The following is a 20,758-nucleotide window of genomic DNA, read 5'->3' on the forward strand; positions in this document are numbered from 1 at the left end:
CGGTTGGACTATGACAGGGAGAGCCAACCCACGACCATCTTGTCACTGGACCAGATCAAGGCCATCAGGGGCAGCAACGAATACACCGAAGGGCCATCCGTGGTCAAAAAATCAGGTCCACGGACAGCACCGAGGCAAGAGAAGCACGAAAGGACTCACGAGATTATACCAATTAATGTGAATAATAATTACGAACACAGGCCCAGCCACGTGGGGCACGTGGCACATCAGCATAACACGAGAGCTCCCGTCCTGAGCCGCTCCACCAGCACGGGGAGCGCGGCCAGCTCTGGCAGCAACAGCAGTGCCTCCTCGGAGCAAGGGCTGCTGGGGCGGTCGCCCCCGTCCCGGCCGGGCTCCGGCCACAGGTCCGACCGGACAATCCGGGCGCAGCCCAAACAGTCGTCTCTGATCGTGGATGATCTGAAGGGTCCTTTGAAAGAGGACTTGACGCAGCACAAGTTTATCTGCGAACAGTGTGGGAAGTGCAAGTGTGGGGAGTGCACGGCGCCGCGGGCCCTCCCGTCCTGCCTGGCCTGCAACCGGCAGTGCCTGTGCTCGGCCGAGAGCATGGTGGAGTACGGCACCTGTATGTGCCTGGTCAAAGGGATCTTCTACCACTGTTCCAACGACGATGAAGGGGACTCTTACGCGGATAATCCCTGCTCCTGTTCCCAGTCACACTGCTGTTCTAGGTACCTGTGCATGGGAGCCATGTCCTTGTTTCTGCCTTGCTTGCTCTGCTACCCTCCGGCAAAAGGATGCCTAAAACTGTGCCGAGGGTGTTACGACCGCGTCAATCGTCCGGGTTGCCGATGCAAGAACTCCAACACGGTCTATTGTAAACTGGAGAGTTGCCCCTCCCGAGGTCAGGGCAAGCCCTCATGATTTTGGGAGGGAGGTTTAACTTCTTCCAGCTTCAGTTTTTCAGGTTGTAGCTGATTTTTGGTTGTTTTTTTTCTTTCTTTCCTTCTTCCCCTTCCTCTCCCGTTTTGAGAGGACTGCTCTTTTTCTTTCCTTTCTGTCTCCCCAGCTTCAGATAGACAAGTTTCTTCCCTTTGCATCTTTGCTCTCCTCTTCCTACTGACTTGGCTGAGTGTGGAGCATTTCATGTAGTTGTTGCTGCTCTTTGGTAAGTGTGGACCTGGTATCTGCACCTGCTGCTCACTTTGGCAGGGTCTCTGAGTTTGTAACTGAACCACTCCTGAGAGAGACAGTGAGGGCTCACTGGGCTCTTGAAGCATCTTGCTCTGTGAATATCTTCCCAAAGATTTTTTTTGTTCTCAGCAATTTATGGGGTTTTTTTCCTTAACCTCCTGGGTGCCAAGGAAGAATAACTTTCCTGAGTGAGCTGGATTGTGAAATAACTTTTTGTGTGTGCTCTTTCTGGAGAGGGATGTAAAATAAAGGCTTCACCAAATGAAAGGCCTGACTCTTCTATAAGCAGCCTGCTTCTTTTTTGCATCTTTTTCTTTCCCTCCTCCCTCTCTTTTTGTCTTAACTTTTGGAACATTCTCAGACCTGAGAATTACCCTTTTTCTTTTACATTTTCAATGTAACTTCAGTTTTTGCTACACTATGTAGATCTTCACATTGGAGACATTATGGCTGCAACATACTCATTTGTTTCTTCTGCTGTCCAGTCTTTGAAGGATGTTGCTCACTCCACCCTCCTACTCCTGTTTTTATAGCCTGTCAGTATCAGTTGATATTAAACTTGGTGGTGTTCATATATCCAAACAGCCTTCAGGTGTCATTGAGTCACCTAAACGTTCTTGAATCCTTCAAGTCTCTTGTGATCCTTTGGTTTAGTGAGTTTAGCTCTGCTCTGTACTCTGTAATTTTATTCTGTCCCTGTTTTATTGCCTTAGCCACAAATTGTGGTCCTTTTTTGTATATTTTATGTATAAAACACAAAGTTGAATCCCAACTATTTTTAAGACAAAAGTCTGTTAAAACTTTTTTTATTGTAAAGAATATTTATTATGTGAATCTCTATTATTTTATGATATTTATTGCAAAAGACTTTGAAAATGTACTCATGTCTGAATATAACAAAATATCAATACTTAACGAAATAAGGATGACACGAAGAAAGTTACATATGTTAACTATAATGCAGAAAATATATTAATTAATGAAAATGGCTCTTGAGTTCTTTTGTTACAGCAACAGGTTGTGAGCTGCGTGTGCCTGTTGCTGGGCTGTTGGAGTTTCTCCTTGAGGGCTGTCAGGTGGCAAATAACCTTCTATTGATCCTTCAAAACCACTAGTCTGTGCTCTAGTTTAGTTTACCTAATTTCAAGCTTGCCAACTATATATCAAGTAAGTTTTTGCTATGGGATATTTATTATAATCGAATGTATATGTTGTGCTTAGGAGTGCCAAGAAGTGGAGGCTCTTATTTATTTACCAAAGCATTTGGAAATACATTTGTGGAGGAGGAAACCACAATTTCCAATTTTCTATTAGATTGTTTCTTAAGGAATACCACATTAACATGTAAACCCATTTTAAATTTTCCTATATAAAGCTTCTTGGCTGGTTAAATAGTGCAGCAACCAAAGAAATTCATCTCCCAAGCTCAACTCTAAATGAAAAAGCAAGAGGCAGGATAGAAAATAGCAGTTGTGTTGCTGTAGTTTGCTAGCTTTGAAATCTGGGAATGTGTGTGTGTTTGGGCTTATGTCCATGGATTGTTTGGTTCTTTTCCCATACATTTTCCTAATGCCAACTGAATCTATCTTCTGTCTTTAAATTAAAGGCTTTTAAGGGTGACCTAAGTGTCACAGCTACTTGTGGCCATTTAACAAACATCGAACAGAAAAAGCTTTTCATTAGGAGTGAATGGGGTGACCTCCTTCTTCTGCTCATTTGGGTCAAGGTTACATCCTAGTTCTCCTAAAGTTAACAGTTTATTAAATGGATGTAATTCCATATGATATTCAGTGCAAGTGGTTCTAGAGAAACTCCACTTTAGAACAGTAATAACTTGACAAGTGTGTCATATCTTGCTTTTTTGAAGTCCTGCTGCTTTGAATGGCCATATTCAAGCTGTTCTGGCTCTCAGCACACTGATGATTTGAATAAGCTCAGCTTTTGTGATTAATTCCTCCAAAGCTGATTCAATGTCATGTGTAGAGCTGACTGAAAAGTTGCATTTTAAATGTCGCAGACGACCTCTGTGAGGTATGAAGTGAAATCATCGTGTGGCTGCATCTAGGAAACCACTTGCTTTGCAGTTGGTACTGCTGCTCTCCTGGCCTCTCAGCATGACAAAGTGACAGGCTAGGAGGCTTGTGGGGCAGCAGTGGATGTATTTAAATTCTGCTTTCCAAGATTTACTCTTCCTGAGATGAAGCAAAGCCAAGAGAAGATTCTTTCCAAGGATCAGGCCACTTTCTTTGCACTCCTTTGCTATCACCGATACGTCTCTAACAGCGACAGCTGCAAACAGCCCTTGGGAGACAATGAAGTCCTTGTCCAACAGTTGCCGTTGGTCAGACATGTCCATTTGTAACTGTGAACTGACACTCAAAAACACTGAGCCAACTGCCTCTCCATAACTGGATATGATCCAGCTCTGTGTTGAGTAAGTTTGCTCGATGGCTGTCAGTTGTGCCTATTCAAGAAAAATGTTACACTGCATACCTCTGTCTCTCTTTTTCAGCCATGTCACTTGTCTGGGCATTTGCTTTGGTTCCTAGCAGAAGAAAAGAAAGCCCAAAGAACCCACATGTTCTCTGTCTTTTAATGGTCTTCCATCATAAGCTATGTCACAGCAGTGATTCAGATTTCTTTTGCTTTAGCTAGTCACACTAACTTACGCTCCCTTTACTAGCTACACTTTGGGCATAACTTCAGGTTGCAGTTCCTTTGGAGGAAAATTTGACTTTGACCTATGCAGCAACGAGAAGATAACGGTTCCTTGTATGTCTTATATGTTTTTCTAATTGCCAAGTGTTACCTAGAGAAGCACTGTTAAAAAAGATTAGAATAATGCCTCTTTTTTTTCCCCTTGGATTAGATGCTATATCATTTGTACTTAATATAAGCATCCATTTGAGTTCACTTTCAGGTCCTCTGGAACGTGGGGTCGTTGCCTTATGTTATGAAAATGACTGGGAATTCATTCAGGCAGATGGATTTTGTGGTGTAGAACCACGCAGGATTGCATGAGAGCACATGAATGTCTTTCCAGCAGAAAAAAGAATTAAGTGAGCTGACAGATGGATGAAATAAGCCTCCACAGCTTGAAGAGACAAAAGTTACTTTCAATATGCCCCAAGTGGTCAGTCATTGTCATCTGTTCTCCAATATAGCAACTGGAATGGCCATCCAGGGATGCTGTGTTCTGTTCCAAGGGGGTTTGCTGAAGGCTGATGAGATTTCCAGCAATTAGGAGACTGAAGTGCAGATTTCAGTCCTTCAACCCAAAATTTGTCAGGGGGCTGTTCAGGGTTGCTTCCTACATGGCTGTAGAGTGCCAGACGGTTAGAATCTGTAATGTAGGTCATCAAAATTGCTTCTTAAGCCTTTTTTTGATAGCTCTGAGGTCTCATTTGGAAAAATCAAGAGAACTCTGTGTAAAATGATGGTGTAATTAGGCAATAAGTTCAGCTGACCTACTAACCTAGTTGTTGGGTCAGTGATGGATTTGACCAAGCTGCCATCTGGTTATATACAACAGAGGCCTCAGATGTGTCACGTAAGGTCTGGGGTGAAGCAAAAAGGGAAGTCCCTCCAGCAAGCTGGAATTCAAGTCTTGTTTTGCTTAGTGTCCTGAAAGTCGTGGTAAGAGATGAGTTTTAGAAACAATAATTTACCAATAAAACCAACTGGAAAATGAAGTTTCCACATTCCCTGCTGGAGGAATCCCTGGCTAGGGTGAGAGTTTGGGATCAGAGCTGAGGTGTTTGTCTAAAGAAGGCTTCATTACACTAATGCTAGTGTGGATGATAGTGTTATCCAAGGGGGGATAATGCTTAACAAATGGAAAGTACTTGCTCTTGTTTATGGTTCCATATCATAAAGACAGGTGGGAGAGGATTAGCTCCTCTCTCTGTGATAAAGCAAATCTGTTAAGAGGGATTAAAGGGGCTAGATGAAGTGTTTTAATGGACTTATATGAAGTAATAGATTTTTGTCCTGGAGGAATGTTCAGGACTCACTGATACTTCTGTGTTTCTTGTTCTGCTAAAATTACCTCCAAATTCTAAGGAATCCTGATTAATTGTTGGCTTTCTTCCAGCTGGAGCATTTGTGTCAGTCATGGTGGTGCTTCAAAAAACATGGGATAAAATGCTGTTGTACTGTCACACAGCTGGATTTACCAGTCTCACACAGCACATGGGTTGCACAGGTCTCATTCTGAGCCTTTATCGACAAGCAAGTTGCTTTTAGGGCAGCTTTTCACCACTTGTACTTCCTGACTGTGGTTGTGTTTCACCTTGCTCTGGCTGATGGGAGGAGCCAAAGGCATGGCTTCTCCCCTTGGCATTAGTTCCCCAGCCATATGGAGCCTGTGTTAACAAGCTTTATACTTACTGGGAGGATTTATTCTAAAAACTTCTAATCTCCAGAGTGATATTTACAGCTCAGTTTATGTTTGTGATTAAGACATGCAGTGCTGTTGGTTTTCCCAGGATAATGCTTGCAGCTCCCATTCCCACTGCTCCTGGTGAAGGTCTCTTGAGATGAGCTACTGCCTGATTAACTTACTAATAAATACAAATTTGGGACAGGTTCCCTGCAGACCACACATGGTCTTACTTCTTAGGTACTTAGGTGACTAAGGTACCTTCTTAGGTTTAAGTATGTAGGGGTGAAATGCTAGTCTTAATGATAACTTTGGATTTTAGCATCAAGAAATGACCAGAAATTCACCTGGATATTTCCATATTCCTGATACTTGCATGTGGCAGTATTGTAAGAGGAAAAGAAACCGTTGTTCTTCCAGGAAGGACATTGTTATGTGTATTCCAAAACTAGCTTGAAAGTGTAGTTGTGAATTGCTCTTTTTTGAAGTAAAGAAACCTAAGTTTGGCTAGTCCTTAGAGAAAGGTGTGCCTGATAGCTGTGCCTCTGGCATTGTAAGTAGAGCCTGGTTTGTAAACCTTTGTATACACCTACAGTGCTGCCACCTGAAAACAAACATCCTCCAGAACACACTGTCAGGAGGCACAAATGCCTGACAGGCTCTGCCCCAAGGGACTGAACCCAATTGTGTTTGTGCAAGACAGAGCACAATGGGACTCACATCCTGCCTGACCCCTCAGGGTCGCTGCTGTGGTACGACTGGGTTTATTCCACAGAGTATTTCTTCTGAATGGAGTTGATGGATTTGCACCAGTGATTGAGTTGGCCAGGCAAGAGTGCTTACACTGCCTTAGGAGTGTCCAGTGTTCATCAGTGTTAGGCTGTTCTTAGGTTATAGGATAAAGTGACTGTGAGAAGTAGCTGGAATATCCTAAACATCTGCTGAAATTACATAACTGATTCATTAATTAATGGATATTTTAAATGAAACTGCGTGGGTTTTATACTTCAGCTTCCAAACCACCTGACAGTTCTTCCAGTGTCACAAGGATTCCACTTCCACACTTCAAGCAGGAGGAAAAGATGAATTTACATGACCTGATAAAGGTCCTCTCCAAAGAATTGTTCCTTGTGTGATGTTTGATTTGTTGCTTTTGGACCTGTGCACTTTATGAGTAGAACACCTCCAAATGAAAATGAATAAACTGGAAGGAAGGGGGAAGTGCTGGAGCTTTTGTATAACCTGGATAACAGGAGATTGCAAAGTACCTTGCTTTATATCAATGTCTCCCTACCTAAATCTAGTCTAATTTATCAAACCCCTTCCTTTTAGAGAATAATTGTCCACTTGTTCATTTTTCTACACAGCATGCCGAGTTCTTCTGGCTGAAACATGCTATGACTGCGTGAGCAGCTGTGCTGTCACTGAGGCACTTGATCTAATGCATTTCTACATGAGGACGAGCCTGGTTAGTCAGAGTGGGAAATAACAGGATCTCATGATTTTGTTTTGGTCCAAAGTTCAGCTCTAGGTATGAACTTTGCCAAAGTTTGGCTGTACCTGGGCTTGAATTTACTGATCTGCAAGAATATGTGAGGAAATACTGTTATACTTGCAAATGCTTCAATTCTGCTGCGTTAAATAGTCAAAGGGTCCCTCTGGGAGCAAGTGGTAGACATATCAGATGCCCTTCTGGAGTCTTCATGGGGATTGTTGTACAGGCTTCCAAACCTGGAGATTTAAAGCCTGTGTGCTTGTTTCCATCCTTTCCATCTTTTGCCCTGTACTGGAGCACTTGCCGTGGTAGCTCCAGTCATCCATCACTGCTGCCAGGTGCAGATAACATCCTCTGGAAACGTTAATGTGATTCGCTGTTCCTGAATGGCTTTCATGGGTTTGGGAGAACTTTATCTATTCAGGTAGCAAAAATTGCAAGACTTCTAGCAAGTAGCTCAAAGCATTTTGCACTTGGACTTAAATTTTTTCAAATCAGTGCTGCCTGATAAAACAACTCTGAGGGAAATACTTCCCTTTGGCCGCTGGGAAAACTGAGGCTTGAAGGGCTGTGTGGAGCCACGCTGTGAGGCACTGGCACAACCGGGAAACTTTATCTATTCAGGTAGCAAAAATTGCAAGACTTCTAGCAAGTAGCTCAAAGCATTTTGCACTTGGACTTAAATTTTTTCAAATCAGTGCTGCCTGATAAAACAACTCTGAGGGAAATACTTCCCTTTGGCCGCTGGGAAAACTGAGGCTTGAAGGGCTGTGTGGAGCCACGCTGTGAGGCACTGGCACAACCGGGAGCCTTTGACCAGCAGAGATTTAATTACTGAGTCATTCTTCTGTACAGAGAGATGAATGGATGGATGGGAAAAACCTCTTCCTGCCTGAAACTGTAGCACTTTCTGGAGCATATTTAAAAGTTGTAGGTTGTAACATGTCATAGACAGTGTGTGTGTGAGAGTGTGTGTGATGGGTTAGGAGGATTGTTAACACTCTTGAGGGAAAATATATTATCCTAACTTCTTGGTAAAATGTTCTTGGTACAGCACACTGTACTATATAATCCATCTGTAATGAGCAGTTCCACATTTATAAGGTTTGGGGTGGTTTATTTAATAACATTTGAAAATGATGCTGATCTCTGGGTGTCAGCGTTTGGATATGTGGGAAACTAGGTAGGAGCCTAACTAATACATGTTACTTGCGGGGCTGGAAACTAGAGCCATATCCTATGGCCTTCTAATTAAAACTCTTTATTTCCACAGATTTATTCTGTGGGTCTTACTAAATAGATCAGCCTTGGGTTTCTAATGGTGACTACTTGAGGAGGAATGTCGCCTTTGTTCCCCTGAATGGTGGGGAGCAGATTACCGGGCTGCCAATTTCCTGCTGCCTTTCAGAGCTGCAATTTGAGCCCTATTTGCTCCTGGCTCTTGCACAATTGGAAACAATGGGTGGCTTCTTTCAGGTTTCACTTCAGAGCTCTTAGAAACTGGGGAAGTGGCAAAAGCCCTACTTTACAGGTAATTAACAATAGATAATGTTTGCTCTGCGTTTTTCCTCCTTTTTTTTTTTTTTTAAGCTGATAAAGGTAGAAGTACACCCCGAGCTCCCAAGATAGATACTGCACAGGTAGTGTTGTGGCTGCAGGCCCAGCCATAGCCCCAGCGAGGGGATGATGTGGGTCAAACCCACGAAGAGGCAGACCAGAAGAGCTGTTGGGTTGCCAGCAATGCTGCAGGCTGAGCAGCACAGTCTGAACAAGCTCCCCATTTCAGTCAGCCCAGTATGTGTGAGTGTTTACTGGTGTGAACCTGCTCGTTGATTTAGAGCCCCTTTTTATTGTAGCCTCTATCTCCTTTATTAGATGCACTCTTCTCATACCTTGTTGACGTTTATGTGGGATAGTTAAATGTTCTCTTGTGGATATTCCATCCTAGGAAACCACCTGTCCTGTAAAGTTTATCTTGAGTACAGAAGCTTGTTTTACCACATAAAGATAGAAGTGACTGTTGTTTAATCTTATCTTGTTAATGGAGAGTTGTGGATGCCTATGAAGAAGATACAAAGAGATGCTCTTGCATTGTTATTAATATTTATCTACAAATGGGTTGGGGAAGAAAAATGTCTAAATTAGGATGCTCAGCCCCTTACAGATAAGAGACAGAGAACACAATGAGTCACCTGCCCTCAGAAGTGAATTCCATGCCTGCATATTACAGGCTGTGAGGCAAGTTTTAAATAAAGAAATGGGAAAAATAAAAATTAACCTTTGAATATGCTGATAGCAGAAATTCCTCTTTAGGCATGTACAGCTAACTATTTATTTGGCCTTCCTGAGGTCTCAGGAGGTTTGTGCACACACATAATGCAGTTGCTGGGTAAGTACGTGCCCGCTTGCACTTTGCATCTGCTGACCTTATGTGTGCAGAAACTGGAGGAGAGATAGAAAAGCTCTGTCTGGTAAAACCTGCTCCAGTAAATCCTGAAAAGGCTTTAAACTGAAAGAAGGCAGGTTTGCATTAGATATTAGGATGAAATTCCTTACTGTGAGGGTGATGAGGCACTGGCAGAGGTTGCCCAGAGAAGCTGTGGATGCCTCATCCCTGGAAGTGTTCAAGGCCAGGTTGGCTGGGGCTTTGAGCAACCTGGGCTAGTGGAAGGTGTCCCTGCCATGGGGTGTGTGTGTGTGTGTGTGTGTGTTTGTGTGTGTGTGTGTGAAACTGGATGATCTTTAAGGTCCCTTCCAACACAAACCATTCTGTGATTCTCAGCGAGGGCCCAGTTTGGTGGTGGGACCACTGGCCTGGGGAGCTGCTGCCTCCCTTAGTAATGCTGATACAACTGTTCGGAACAGACAGGGTGCCCAGGTGAAAAGAGGGGAAGGGACTTATTGTGCTTGACTGTGGTGGCAAGTGTCATGCAGTGCCACACCTGGAGGCAGCACATGCTCTTTAGGGCTGCCTCTCTGTGTTAAACGTGCTCTCAGGCTCCGAGGCAGTCATCTGCTCTCCTTTCTTCCCTCCCCGCCTGAAGACACAGTGTTGTAGGTTGTTACAGAGACTGCAGACGTGGATACAAGCCAAAAATGGGATGTATCTAGCAGCACCTGAGGAAATTCAGTCCCTGCACTCCATCTATATGCATTTGAACAAGTAAACAAAGTATTAAAAAAGAAATGAAATCAAGAAGCAATTCTGCACTTCATGCTTGTGTTTCTGAGTCTCCCATGAGGCTTGTAGAATTTCATTAGCTTTAACTGTGAACATGACTTTTGCTTCTTGTTCTCGCCATCTGCAGGGCTTGGAAAAACTCTCTGACTCAATAACCTACTTCTGTTTCTAGTCTTTCCTGTTGTAGCTGCCCTCTTACTACTATAACCTAAGTTATATCCTTTAGACTGTAAGTCTTACCACAGAACCTTTGACAGAAGGAAAAAAATTGCAGAGTTGCAACACTTTGGATGTGTCTCTTCTCCAGAGTGGGAGCAGATGGGAAGATGCCCATGTCCTCTGTTGCTCATCTTCACTGGGCGCTCTGAAAAAGAGGAGGAAGAGATTCTGAGCAGAGGCTTAGAGCCAAGCTCTAAAACTGCCTCACTGGTAGCTTAGTTAGGGGATTCTGATTATTTATTCCTTTCTCCACTTCCTTGCAGATAATTTAGGAACATACAGGAGATACACATTAAAAAAAAATTCCTTTCTTTGGAAAAAACACATTTTAGCATGGGTTCAATTATTTTGGCTTTTGCTACATGTTACTTAACATTTACAACATAAACTAGCACTTACAATGTAGTTGTATATGTAAACACAAGCTGCTTTGTCACAGTCCACTTACAATCCAGCCCCATCAGCTTCCCCACCTGTGGCTCTGCAGCAGTGATTCCACGAGATGCCAACACAAAGGGTTTTTCCCTCCATTTCACCAGGACATGGCTCTTCTGTGTTTATGTACAATAGAATTATATACTATAATAAAGTAATAATAATAAAAACATCTCCCATGACAGGAGCTGTACAATAGATAATCCTTTCCTCCTGCTGCTTTCTGTGGGCACAGAGATACATGGGGATATTTGCATATGCACTCAGTGTAAACCAAAGATTTTCCTCTCTTGCCTCTAAAACCTCCCCAGTGCCTTTGGGCAGAATGTTCTGTTTGTCAGCCTTGCTCATACATGATGTTCTGCTGTGGAAAATGCTGCCTCCATCATGTTTTTCAGAGGATGTAAATTTGCCAAAACAAGTGATGGGCAGAGGAACGCCTGACAACTCTGTTTTGATTTTACGTAACCTTTACAATATCCTCCGCAATGCCTCCCAGATAAGGAGGTGGTATGCCAAAAAAAGAGAATAGTTACAATTCCCGATGACCTCATCCAATCTCTCTGTTTTAAACAAGCCCCTTTTTGATGGGTTACGAGACATGACATCAGAGTTTTCAGTTTCATGCCTGCAGCGACGGTGGGAAGGATCCCACGGAGGTGAACCCACTCGCTGCATAGTAAGGGCAGTAGTAAGACAGCAGAAGTACAAACAACAACACCAACAAAGCAATGGATGAGTTGGACAAGATTGCACGATGCTACACCAGAGTCAGAAGGGAAAATGGTTTTTAAAATTCCTTAAGCTGTTTGAGCCTTGGCTGAGATGCAAGTATTAGGTTTTATCTCATATTATTTAGAGATACTGCTCTTCCTTTCATTTTTGGTTTAGTGGTAACATTTGGGTTTGCTTCCCCATCCTTCCCTGCTGTTGCACACCATCTCACCATGCTGTACTCCACAGGGCAAGGCTGAAGATTTTGTGCAGCATAGTCTATACGTCCTTCTTTGGCCATCACCTTACTTTTAAAGCAGTGTGTCACAGGGCATGGAAAGGGCTGGAAGCTAAAGGCTGTCAGGCTCAGCTTTAACTGGAGTTAAGCACTTCCTCAAGTGAAGGAGCCAGATATGCCAGGATGCAGTTAAAAAGGGAACATCTCGGGTGGAAATGGCTCTGCCTCCTTTACCCTCCTGCACTAGAAATGCAGGGATGGCCTGTAAAGCCAGACGTGAGATGTCATTTCTTGTCTAAGCTGTCTTGGCTTCAAGTTTCTAGGGGAGAAGTAATTTCTGCTGAAGCTTCAGCTCAGTCCAGGCATCGAGAAGAGATGCTACCTGGCGAAGGCAAATAGGCAAAAGCACTTAGTCATCTGCAATCATTTCCTTAACAAAAGGACTTGGTGCTGTCAGCTGGTGCATAGCCTGGGGGTTATAGTCTTATCTAGACTTAGGCAGGAAACCGTTTGATTTACAGCTGGATGTAAGAAATAGTGATTTCTTGCCTCATCTGCACAGTAGATTACTGGAATATATTTCCCTTAGGTTACAAACCTAGAGGATCCAGCATCAGCAAGACACAGCAGTGTATGTGTGTGTGTTGTTGACTAAGCCAGTTAGGATACTGAGAACACGGCAGACTAATGCTCAAGAACCTGTAAATTCGGGTAAAATGAAACAAAGCTGCCCTGAAAGCTCTGAGTAGCTCAGCTGGTGGCAGACTCCTTTTCACCCCTTGAGAGCAGCTGAAGGTACTTCACATAATTAAGAGGTCCAAATTCCCCACACCTAAGCCAAGAGCCCTCGCTTATATATAGGGGCATTAAGCAGGTCTGCTCTTCTTGAGACCGGTATGTGTCTTGATCTTCAGCTTTGTCCCGAGGCCGACAGCCTTAAACTTAGGGAGTTATTTCAGGAGAGCTGTGCTGTGGTCCTGCATCCCTTCTGGAGCCCCGCTGGAGTATGTGACGTGTTTTGTGAGTCTGTGCTAGGGTACTGGATAAAACTGACCCACGATCTGTGGTCAAGCTACAGGGGATTGGTGTGGGAATTACAGTATTTGCTCTCAGAAAAATGCTGGGTTTGAGTCAGCCAGAGAGACCAAATTGAGGTTCTTACCAACTTAGTCTTTGTTGGGTGCCTAACTAGAGCTGAGCTTCCTCCAGGACAGGGGCTTTGAGTAGCTTTTGTGATACAAATGGGGCATGTTTAAAGCCTTGCAAGCCCTGTTTGTGGCTGGGAATGGGAAGCTGTTTGTTTGAGGGTATTAACTGTCTGAGAGCACGCCTGGCCCTCAACGAGGTGGCCCCAGGAGCAGGGGAGATTGGAAATGCCGCTTGCAATTAAAACCTGTATTTTTAAGTGTAGTTCTGCTGTTTGGTCACGCTGAGAAGGGTTTCCTATCTTTCAGAGTCTTTTGGTCGCTGGGCTACACTTAATAGGATGAGATTTATTATTTTTCTCCCTTTCCCCCTTGAACCACAAAGCTGCCAAGCTATCCAAGAAAGAGGCTTGTAATTAATGCTAAGTGGAGTGGAAAGCAGGGTGGCTGCTACAGCATAGGGCTAGTGGGGCATGCTCTGGCCTCAAAGAATGCTGGTAAAGCTCTGAAATAACTGTGGGCCTCCAGGTTTTTAATGATGATATGTGGGAGTAGGAGCTGCCCCCACTGCAGTGAAGATGTTTGGCTCCGTTGAGACTGGAATGTGAATCTTGTGCCGCTGAGGCATCTCTTTGGGTGGATTTCTCGTTTGGGGCACTCCAGGAAAGGCTGGATTTGCTTCTCTTTAAAAGCTTTGTGTAAGTTCCTATGGGTTGTGACCTTGGAGTTTGGGGCTGTGATCTTCCTGATGATAACCTCATTGTCTCTCCTTGGCTTGTCCCTAAAGGTCTGTTCCAGGGACACATTTTCTAAGCTATCCCCTCCTCCTTGCACAGAGCTTTGTTGCTCCAGTAAGTGGTTTCACTTTCTGAGGTGTTGAAAGTAGCTGTTAAAGCAGCAGCTGCCTTAACCTGAGGCTCACCTGTTTTACATTTGGGCTTTTTTTCCCCCCCACCTTCAGGTTGTTTTCCCACTGGGTTTGATGAGCAAGTGGAATGCAGTTTCCATGTTTACTATATGGACTATAGACCTTACTCAGCAACAGGACAGAGCTCTTTGCTCAGCCCTGGAAGAAATAGGGACTATGGTGGGGAAGTCCTTTGTCTGTGCTTTTCCAACACCTTCTGGGTGTCTAAAAATGTCACTTAGAGAAAAATGCCTGTGACTGCTTAGAAACCCTTAGCTGGTGTTAACAACTGAGAATAGATCAGTACTGAGTGGCAAAAAACCCATCTGTGGAGCAGGAGGAATGACCTTGGGGTTTTTAAGCCCAATTTATAGTGGTGCATTTCAACTCCACAGTTTTCTTTTTTGTATTGTGTCTCCAAATTATATACTGCATTTTCATATCTGTTTGATGTCCAGTCTTTTGTTGATATTACAGCAGAACCTTTACCATAGGAGAAACACTGGTATCTTTGCACTGCCTTAGCTTGCAGAGCTGTAGGGAATAAATAGCACAGCTGTTGGCTTGACCATTTGGTCAACTTGCTGTTGGTAGTGGGTTGTGTTTTTTTTTTGGTCCTGTAACAAATAGGCTACAGCAGAGGACCTGCTGTGCCACATTTCTCAGTTTCAACTCATGCTTTGTGGGCTTTTTGGTGGTGTGGTTTTGTTAGTTGTTTTTTTTTTTTAAGACAAAACCCCTCAGTTGTCAAGCTAATTTAGAATTCCTGAGTTTTCCTTCCTTTTTGAAGGTGGCTGTAGAGAAACTCAATGTATGGAATATTTTTCTCCTCCGATGTCTTCGTGGATCTCTCTCTAAACTGTATGTCGGTGTTTCCCAGCTGCTTTGGTTTCTCATGCAGATGAGCCCTGCCAAACGGTTTCCTACTGCACCCTGTTAGGACAAAGGCTCAGTTGTTGTTTTCTGTTGATAAACTGGACATTTAACTGCTTCGTTTCTCCCCTACTACAGCAGAATTAGTCGGGGGCTATTTACTCAGGCCCCAATCCCTAGGATTGCTGGGACAATCCCTCAAGAGGTTCCGATTTAGAAACCAATGAATGTCAAGCTGAGCCTCTGAACTAAACTTTCTTTGAGATGAGCCAGAGTGACCTGCAGCGAGCTGTAAAGGAGTGCAATGACCCCCCCTCCCTTTCCCTTCCCGAAAGGAAAAATATTTCCCAGACCACTGGGAACCCTCCTGACTTCCTCTCCTGTGAATTCTGGATTAGTGTGATTTGCATGCTTAAAGTTAATTCACTAGTGAACGGAGGAGGTGTCTGGGCGCTTGAATAGATTGAGCTCCTCGCACCGAGTGCCAAGGGCCTCTGGTGCGAACCACGGAGCGAGGGAAAGTGAGGACATGGAGGACAACTGCAGGGGCTGAAGGGAGGGAGGAGGGATTGTACCATTTGTACTGAAGTGTTTGCAATTCTGCCCTCCCACAGGCCATGGCAACTGGACTGAATGTAATCTGGCCCTTTTATTTTCTTGCTTTCATTCAAATGAGGCCATATTACAAGTGGGGAGCGAGAGGAAAGGGGAAATGCATGAAGTATACATAATAAAGGTGATACAGCTGAAAATGCTGTTGGCTGTTTAAAAATGTGACCAGGCTCTGTGTTTTGGGTGGGTTGGGAATTTGAGTGTACTCAGTCTCTGGGAGGTTTCTGCTGAAGCCATCCCTAAAAACAAAACAAAAAAAAGCCCTGCCTGGTTATTCACAGGCCTTGCTCCCTGATAAGAACCATCTCATGACCAAATTAAAACATGGGCTCCCATCTTGCCCTTGATAAGACACATCCATCTGCCTGTTGGGAAAGTTCCCCTCTCCAATTTTTTTTGGTGCCTGGGAAAGTTACTTTTAAATTGATGGGGGAGAAAAAAAAAGAAGAAGAAAAGTTTGAATCATTGCACAGAGTCACTGGCCCCGCTGAGGGGGCTTTCTCTCTCCTCTGAAGAACAGACCACGCACAAAGCCAGATGGTTCCCGTCTGCTGGCTTTATTCAATGCACTTCCTCCCACAGACGGGAGCCCTTTTGCCCTCCTTCCACCCCCCTCTTTTAGGCATCCACCACTGGGCCTTTCTGTTCTGTGGCTGGAAATAATCTTTTATTGCCCAGTTGTTCGGAAGTGACCTTTTGCCCTTGATTAGATAGCACCAGGCTCTATCGCCGGATTGCTTTTGAGCTGGCAGTTGCTTTTTTGTGTCCGCTGATCCGGTGTCAGGCAGAACAATGCAAGGCTTTGCAAAATTTTAGTCCGGCTAAGGCTCCATGTGGGATGGCTGGGGGTAGGGAGGAACGGCGTTGGATAAAGCAGCCTCACGGACCATGATTAATTATATGAAAACATTTCCTTTAATAAACTGAAAAACAAATCGTGTTTTGGTTTGGTTTATATATTCATCTCGCGCACTGATGCGAACGGCTCCGTGCTCCTTTCCAAGCCGTTAGCGACTCATTGCAGGCGAGGAGCAAAACTCCTCCTTCTTTCTCTCCTATGGGATCTTTGTGGCTGGTTGTGCAGGCAGGTGAGCTGAAACCTGCCCCTAAACCTTCCAGCTGGTGCTGAGCTGGGAACTGGAAGAATTATTTCAGGGAGATGATCTCAGACCCTGGAGGAAATAACTGATCCTTTCTTTTCCAAAAAGCAGCTTTGATAGCTTTAGAAAGGGGAATCATTCCAGTTACCTGTAGACAAAAAAGAGTCACTATTTAAGAAAAGTAATGGAACTTCTGTAGAATGTAGAAAGGAGAAAAATAGGGCTTTCTAGAAGAATTTTAACCCTCAAAATCTAGAGCTGATTGTGCTTTATACCTCCCTTGACTTATCAATTATATGCTCCTGTATTGTTTTCTATTAGACATAAAATTTACTGCATCTATTTGAGGGGGTGGGTATCTCTTTCCTAAATAAACAGGCCTGGAGCTTTAGCCTAAAACCAAATCAAACAAGCCCCAACACTGCCTTTCCCCTCCAGCTTGATCTGGACTGACCTAGAAATAGCAGGAGAGAAGCTGGAAGACTGTAGGTTATTCAGTGGTCTGAAAGCTAAATGCAAGAAAGTTGTTTTTTGGTTTCTTTTTTGAACTATGTTTTCAATTTGTGTTCAAGACAGCTTAGTCTTCAGCAGTCTGGCAAAATAATAAATGAATAAAGCAAGTAAATACATCTGGTTTCCAGCCCTGTAGAAGTTAAAGGAGAAAGATCACTGTTCTGCAAGGTTTTTATTATTTGTACATGGGTTTGGGGGTTTTATTTTATTTTTAAGGGGGTTTTTTATGCTGATGGAGATTTTCTTTTCGATTCTGTCACTGCCCAGTTTTGGAGGAATTTTCTATAGGGGATTATTTGTTGGTTACCACAATCCCTTTGTCACTGCTGTGCACTGCACTGCTGCCTTGAATAGTAACCTTTTAAAAAAAATATATTAGCTCTCTTGGACTCAGTGATTCATCAGCAGCTTTTTAATTCTGTCAAGGCCACCCCTTCATCTGGGAAACAACACGAATGTCTGTGGTGTGAATTGGGCACGCCCTGTGTCACGAAGGCAGCTCGTGAGCTCTGTTCCCTGTCTGGACTGCAGCTGCTGGAAACCTGGGCCTGATGTGGAATGGTGTCCAGCCAAGTTGCCACCATCTCAGGGAGCTGGGGTGGGTACCTCCACCTGAGCTCTCCTCACTCCCAGATCAATCTGCTATAAAAGCCTGTTGGTTTCACCACTGTTACATGTCATAGGACTTCTCCATGAGGAAGTGTTTGCTTATGATTCTTAATTAATTCCATGCATTTTTCCCTACCACACCCATTTTATCCATTTGAGTGTTATTTTTGGACAGTAAGAAGCATTGAAATACTTGTATAGATTCAGTTGCACTGCTTGGAAGATCTGTCAGGTGATAACTTGAGGGCAGATGAGAAGCAGAGGTTATCAGCTGTAGCTCTCAAGGCTACAAGAGCTGTTCAATTAACACAGACTTTGTTAATTGAATCCATATCTGTACCCATATCTTTTGGTTGCAATCAGAGTAATGATTGCTGCTCTGTCTTCTCCCCTTTGCCAAAGTTATTGCTACTATAAGGAATTTACATCTTAAAATATTTTAGGTTGGAAGGAACCTCAAAGCAGTAATTCCAGACTAAATCGCTTTTATATAGTTTCTAATTTGTGCAAGTTCAGGATCCTTTTCTTTTAATGAGACCTGATGAAGAACAGCTATAGGAAAATTCATACTAGTGAATTTGTCTAATTCTTTCCACTTGTCAAATCTCTCATGTGGGTTCAGTGATGGCAGTATGACAGTTACTCAGTCAGGTTTGAAAGAGGTTGGTAATAGCAAAAGAAACTTCAGAGTAACTCATGACTTTTTATCAAGTGGAAAAAAACACAACCCTGTATGAGGCAACGTAGCATATCTAGTTCTCATCGTCCTGCGTAGGAACCCACGTATGTGTAACAGGCTATTTCCACTTACTAATGTCTCTGCTGCTGTTGGGCAATAAGATGCCCATGACTGTCAGTAAAGTTGTTTGCAGATTTTTTTCCGCAGATAGTGACACCTCTTTGCCAACTGATTACATCTTATGGGCCGCTAGGCTGGGCTGCAGCCCGCAGCTCTCACTTTATGCCTGTGCATCAGGGGTCTTAAGTGTATGTCAGTGCTTCTGCCTGTGGTGGTGTAGGACAGAGATGGGCAAACCAGCTAAAATTTCTGCAAGCCAAGTACAGAAGTGTGGGCTTTGATGTGGGCTACCTTACTTGGCTTCTCCCTGTTGTCTGTGATAATGTGCTCACAGAGGAAGTCATGCTCTAACCCACATCGTGCGGTCATTTTATGTCTGAAATCAAGGGTGTTAGCATTCACAGGATTCTCTTGGGCTGAAGGTTGATCTTTCCCATCCTGTTTTGGGGGGTGAATTTCTGATCAAGGTTGTGAGCTGCTCTTCCTCCTTGGTTAGAGAGAGCACCTAGGAGATATCTTGTGCATAGGTGGAAATTGCTCTGTCTGGGCTGCTTATCCTCAGCTTGTCTCTACTAGGTCCTAGTCCACTTTCAGCTCACAACATGTTAGGACAAGGGCAAATGGCTTTAAACTGAAAGAGGATGGGTTTAGATTGAATACAGGGAAGAAATTCTTCCCTGTGAGGGCAGTGAGTCACTGGCACAGGTTGCCCAGAGAAGCTGTGGATGTCCCATCCCTGCACATGTCAAGGCCAGGTTGGATGGGGCTTTGAGCAACCTGGTCTAGTGGAACGTGCCTCTGTCCATGGCAAGAGGGTTGGAACTAGATGATCTTTCAGATCCTTTCTAACCCAAAACATTCTGTGATTCAGTCCTGCCAGATCTAGCCCGGAGCTGGAAGCAATACACCTGTGATTATCCAGCATGGAGGAAAAGGGGATGGAGCTAACTGGAAAGCTTAGGGGAAGGAAGAGTGGGTTGAATTATTTCATTTCTACAGTATTCAAATATATTCTTCCTTCCTCAACAGTTTGAATTTATTTTTCTTTTTAATAATTACAGGAGGCTGAATGTTAGAGCTACTCTTTGCTTGCTTTTGTTTTGAATAATCTCTTAAACGTTGGTTTTATTGCCATGTTAGATTTACCTAGAAAAATTGCCTTGGAAAATTAATATAGCATCAAGGTGCTGAAAAACTGAGCTGCGTGAAGAAGAAACTTTAGATACCTGAAGTCGTTTCAGGATATTCATGCATGTGGTGGGAGACGGGAAATGAGTTAATTTTCTATATTCCTAATTTGTTCCTTTCTTCTCCAGCACTGTTTGCCTGGGAAAACAATGCTTGCCTTTCAGCCTTTTCTTCCCTTTCAAAGAATTGGGATTTAGTCAATGGGACTATTGACATGCAAAACGTGAAGCATATGCATAAGTGCTTGCAGGACTGTGGCCTTTCATTGTCGCTAAAGCATCACTGCTTTCCGGTGGCAGATGAACTTGTCATTTTAAAACTCGTAATAAACAAAATGAAGTCATTGCGGGCAGGTAATTAGCCTTAAGAAAAATAAACAAGCTTTAAGCAGTTTAATAAGTGCTTTCCCCACCTCCCAGCTGGGGAAAATGAGGCACTGCCCTTCGAAATGATGTGAAGGTGCAGGAACAAACGTATTGAAACAGGACAGGTGATGATGGTAAATGGGGTAAAATCTGCTCTTGGTGGCATTGAAAGCAAAACTTTGAATAAGATGCTGGCAGCGTTGGGTTTTCTCTACTCAGTTTATATTTAGCTTTGATTTATTTTCCTGCCCGTATTGGGAGACTTCTGCAGATACCACAGCACTCTTGTGATGCGGTGTAGTCTGCTGTAAGATAGTAACAAAAGCAGGACAGCCAAAATATTTCTTCCCTCTGCTGTAGTTCAGCCTAATATCTTTACTTTTCTTCTTTGGGTAGATTAACCGAGGCACTTGTTTTCTGTCTAATTTGATGACTACAGAAGACAACTGTGGCAGGAAACTTGCTTATCAGGATATATCGTAGAAACAGCCCTAAGTGAGAGCTGATGTTGCAGTGTTCAGAAGCAGCTGTGCATTGCTTCATGCTCTTGTTAAGGCTCCTTGAGGTGAGAAAACCTTTGTTGTAGCAGAACTACTTTTCCAGGTAATCTTCATGTTGTAAGTATCCTACTTGAATTGCACTGGGGCTAATTCCAAAAATTCACACTTTCCTTGGATGTTCAGCCAGGGTTTTACAGTGTGTAAATATTCAAGCCTGAGGTAGGCTATAAAAATCACTGGCTTCCTAGATGGCTGCTCACTGCTTCTATCACCTCCTACCCTCACTGCAGTAACCAAAACCATTCAAAATAAGGCTGAGAGATCAC

The 20,758-nt window shown here is 43.6% G+C and overlaps 1 protein-coding gene across 1 annotated transcript; it reads left to right on the forward strand.

The window, feature by feature from the left end:
• Positions 1-3: 3 nt before the first annotated feature.
• SPRY1 (sprouty homolog 1, antagonist of FGF signaling (Drosophila)) lies at positions 4-888 on the forward strand (the record flags this gene model as incomplete). Its single annotated transcript, XM_009078256.1, has 1 exon — positions 4-888. A coding segment is annotated over one exon (885 nt), but the record flags the coding sequence as incomplete, so codon positions are not given.
• Between the last annotated feature and the right edge of the window lie 19,870 nt (positions 889-20,758).

Source organism: Acanthisitta chloris, unplaced genomic scaffold (genome assembly GCF_000695815.1).
Source record: "Acanthisitta chloris isolate BGI_N310 unplaced genomic scaffold, ASM69581v1 scaffold3307, whole genome shotgun sequence".
Classification (NCBI taxonomy): Eukaryota; Metazoa; Chordata; class Aves; order Passeriformes; family Acanthisittidae; genus Acanthisitta; species Acanthisitta chloris.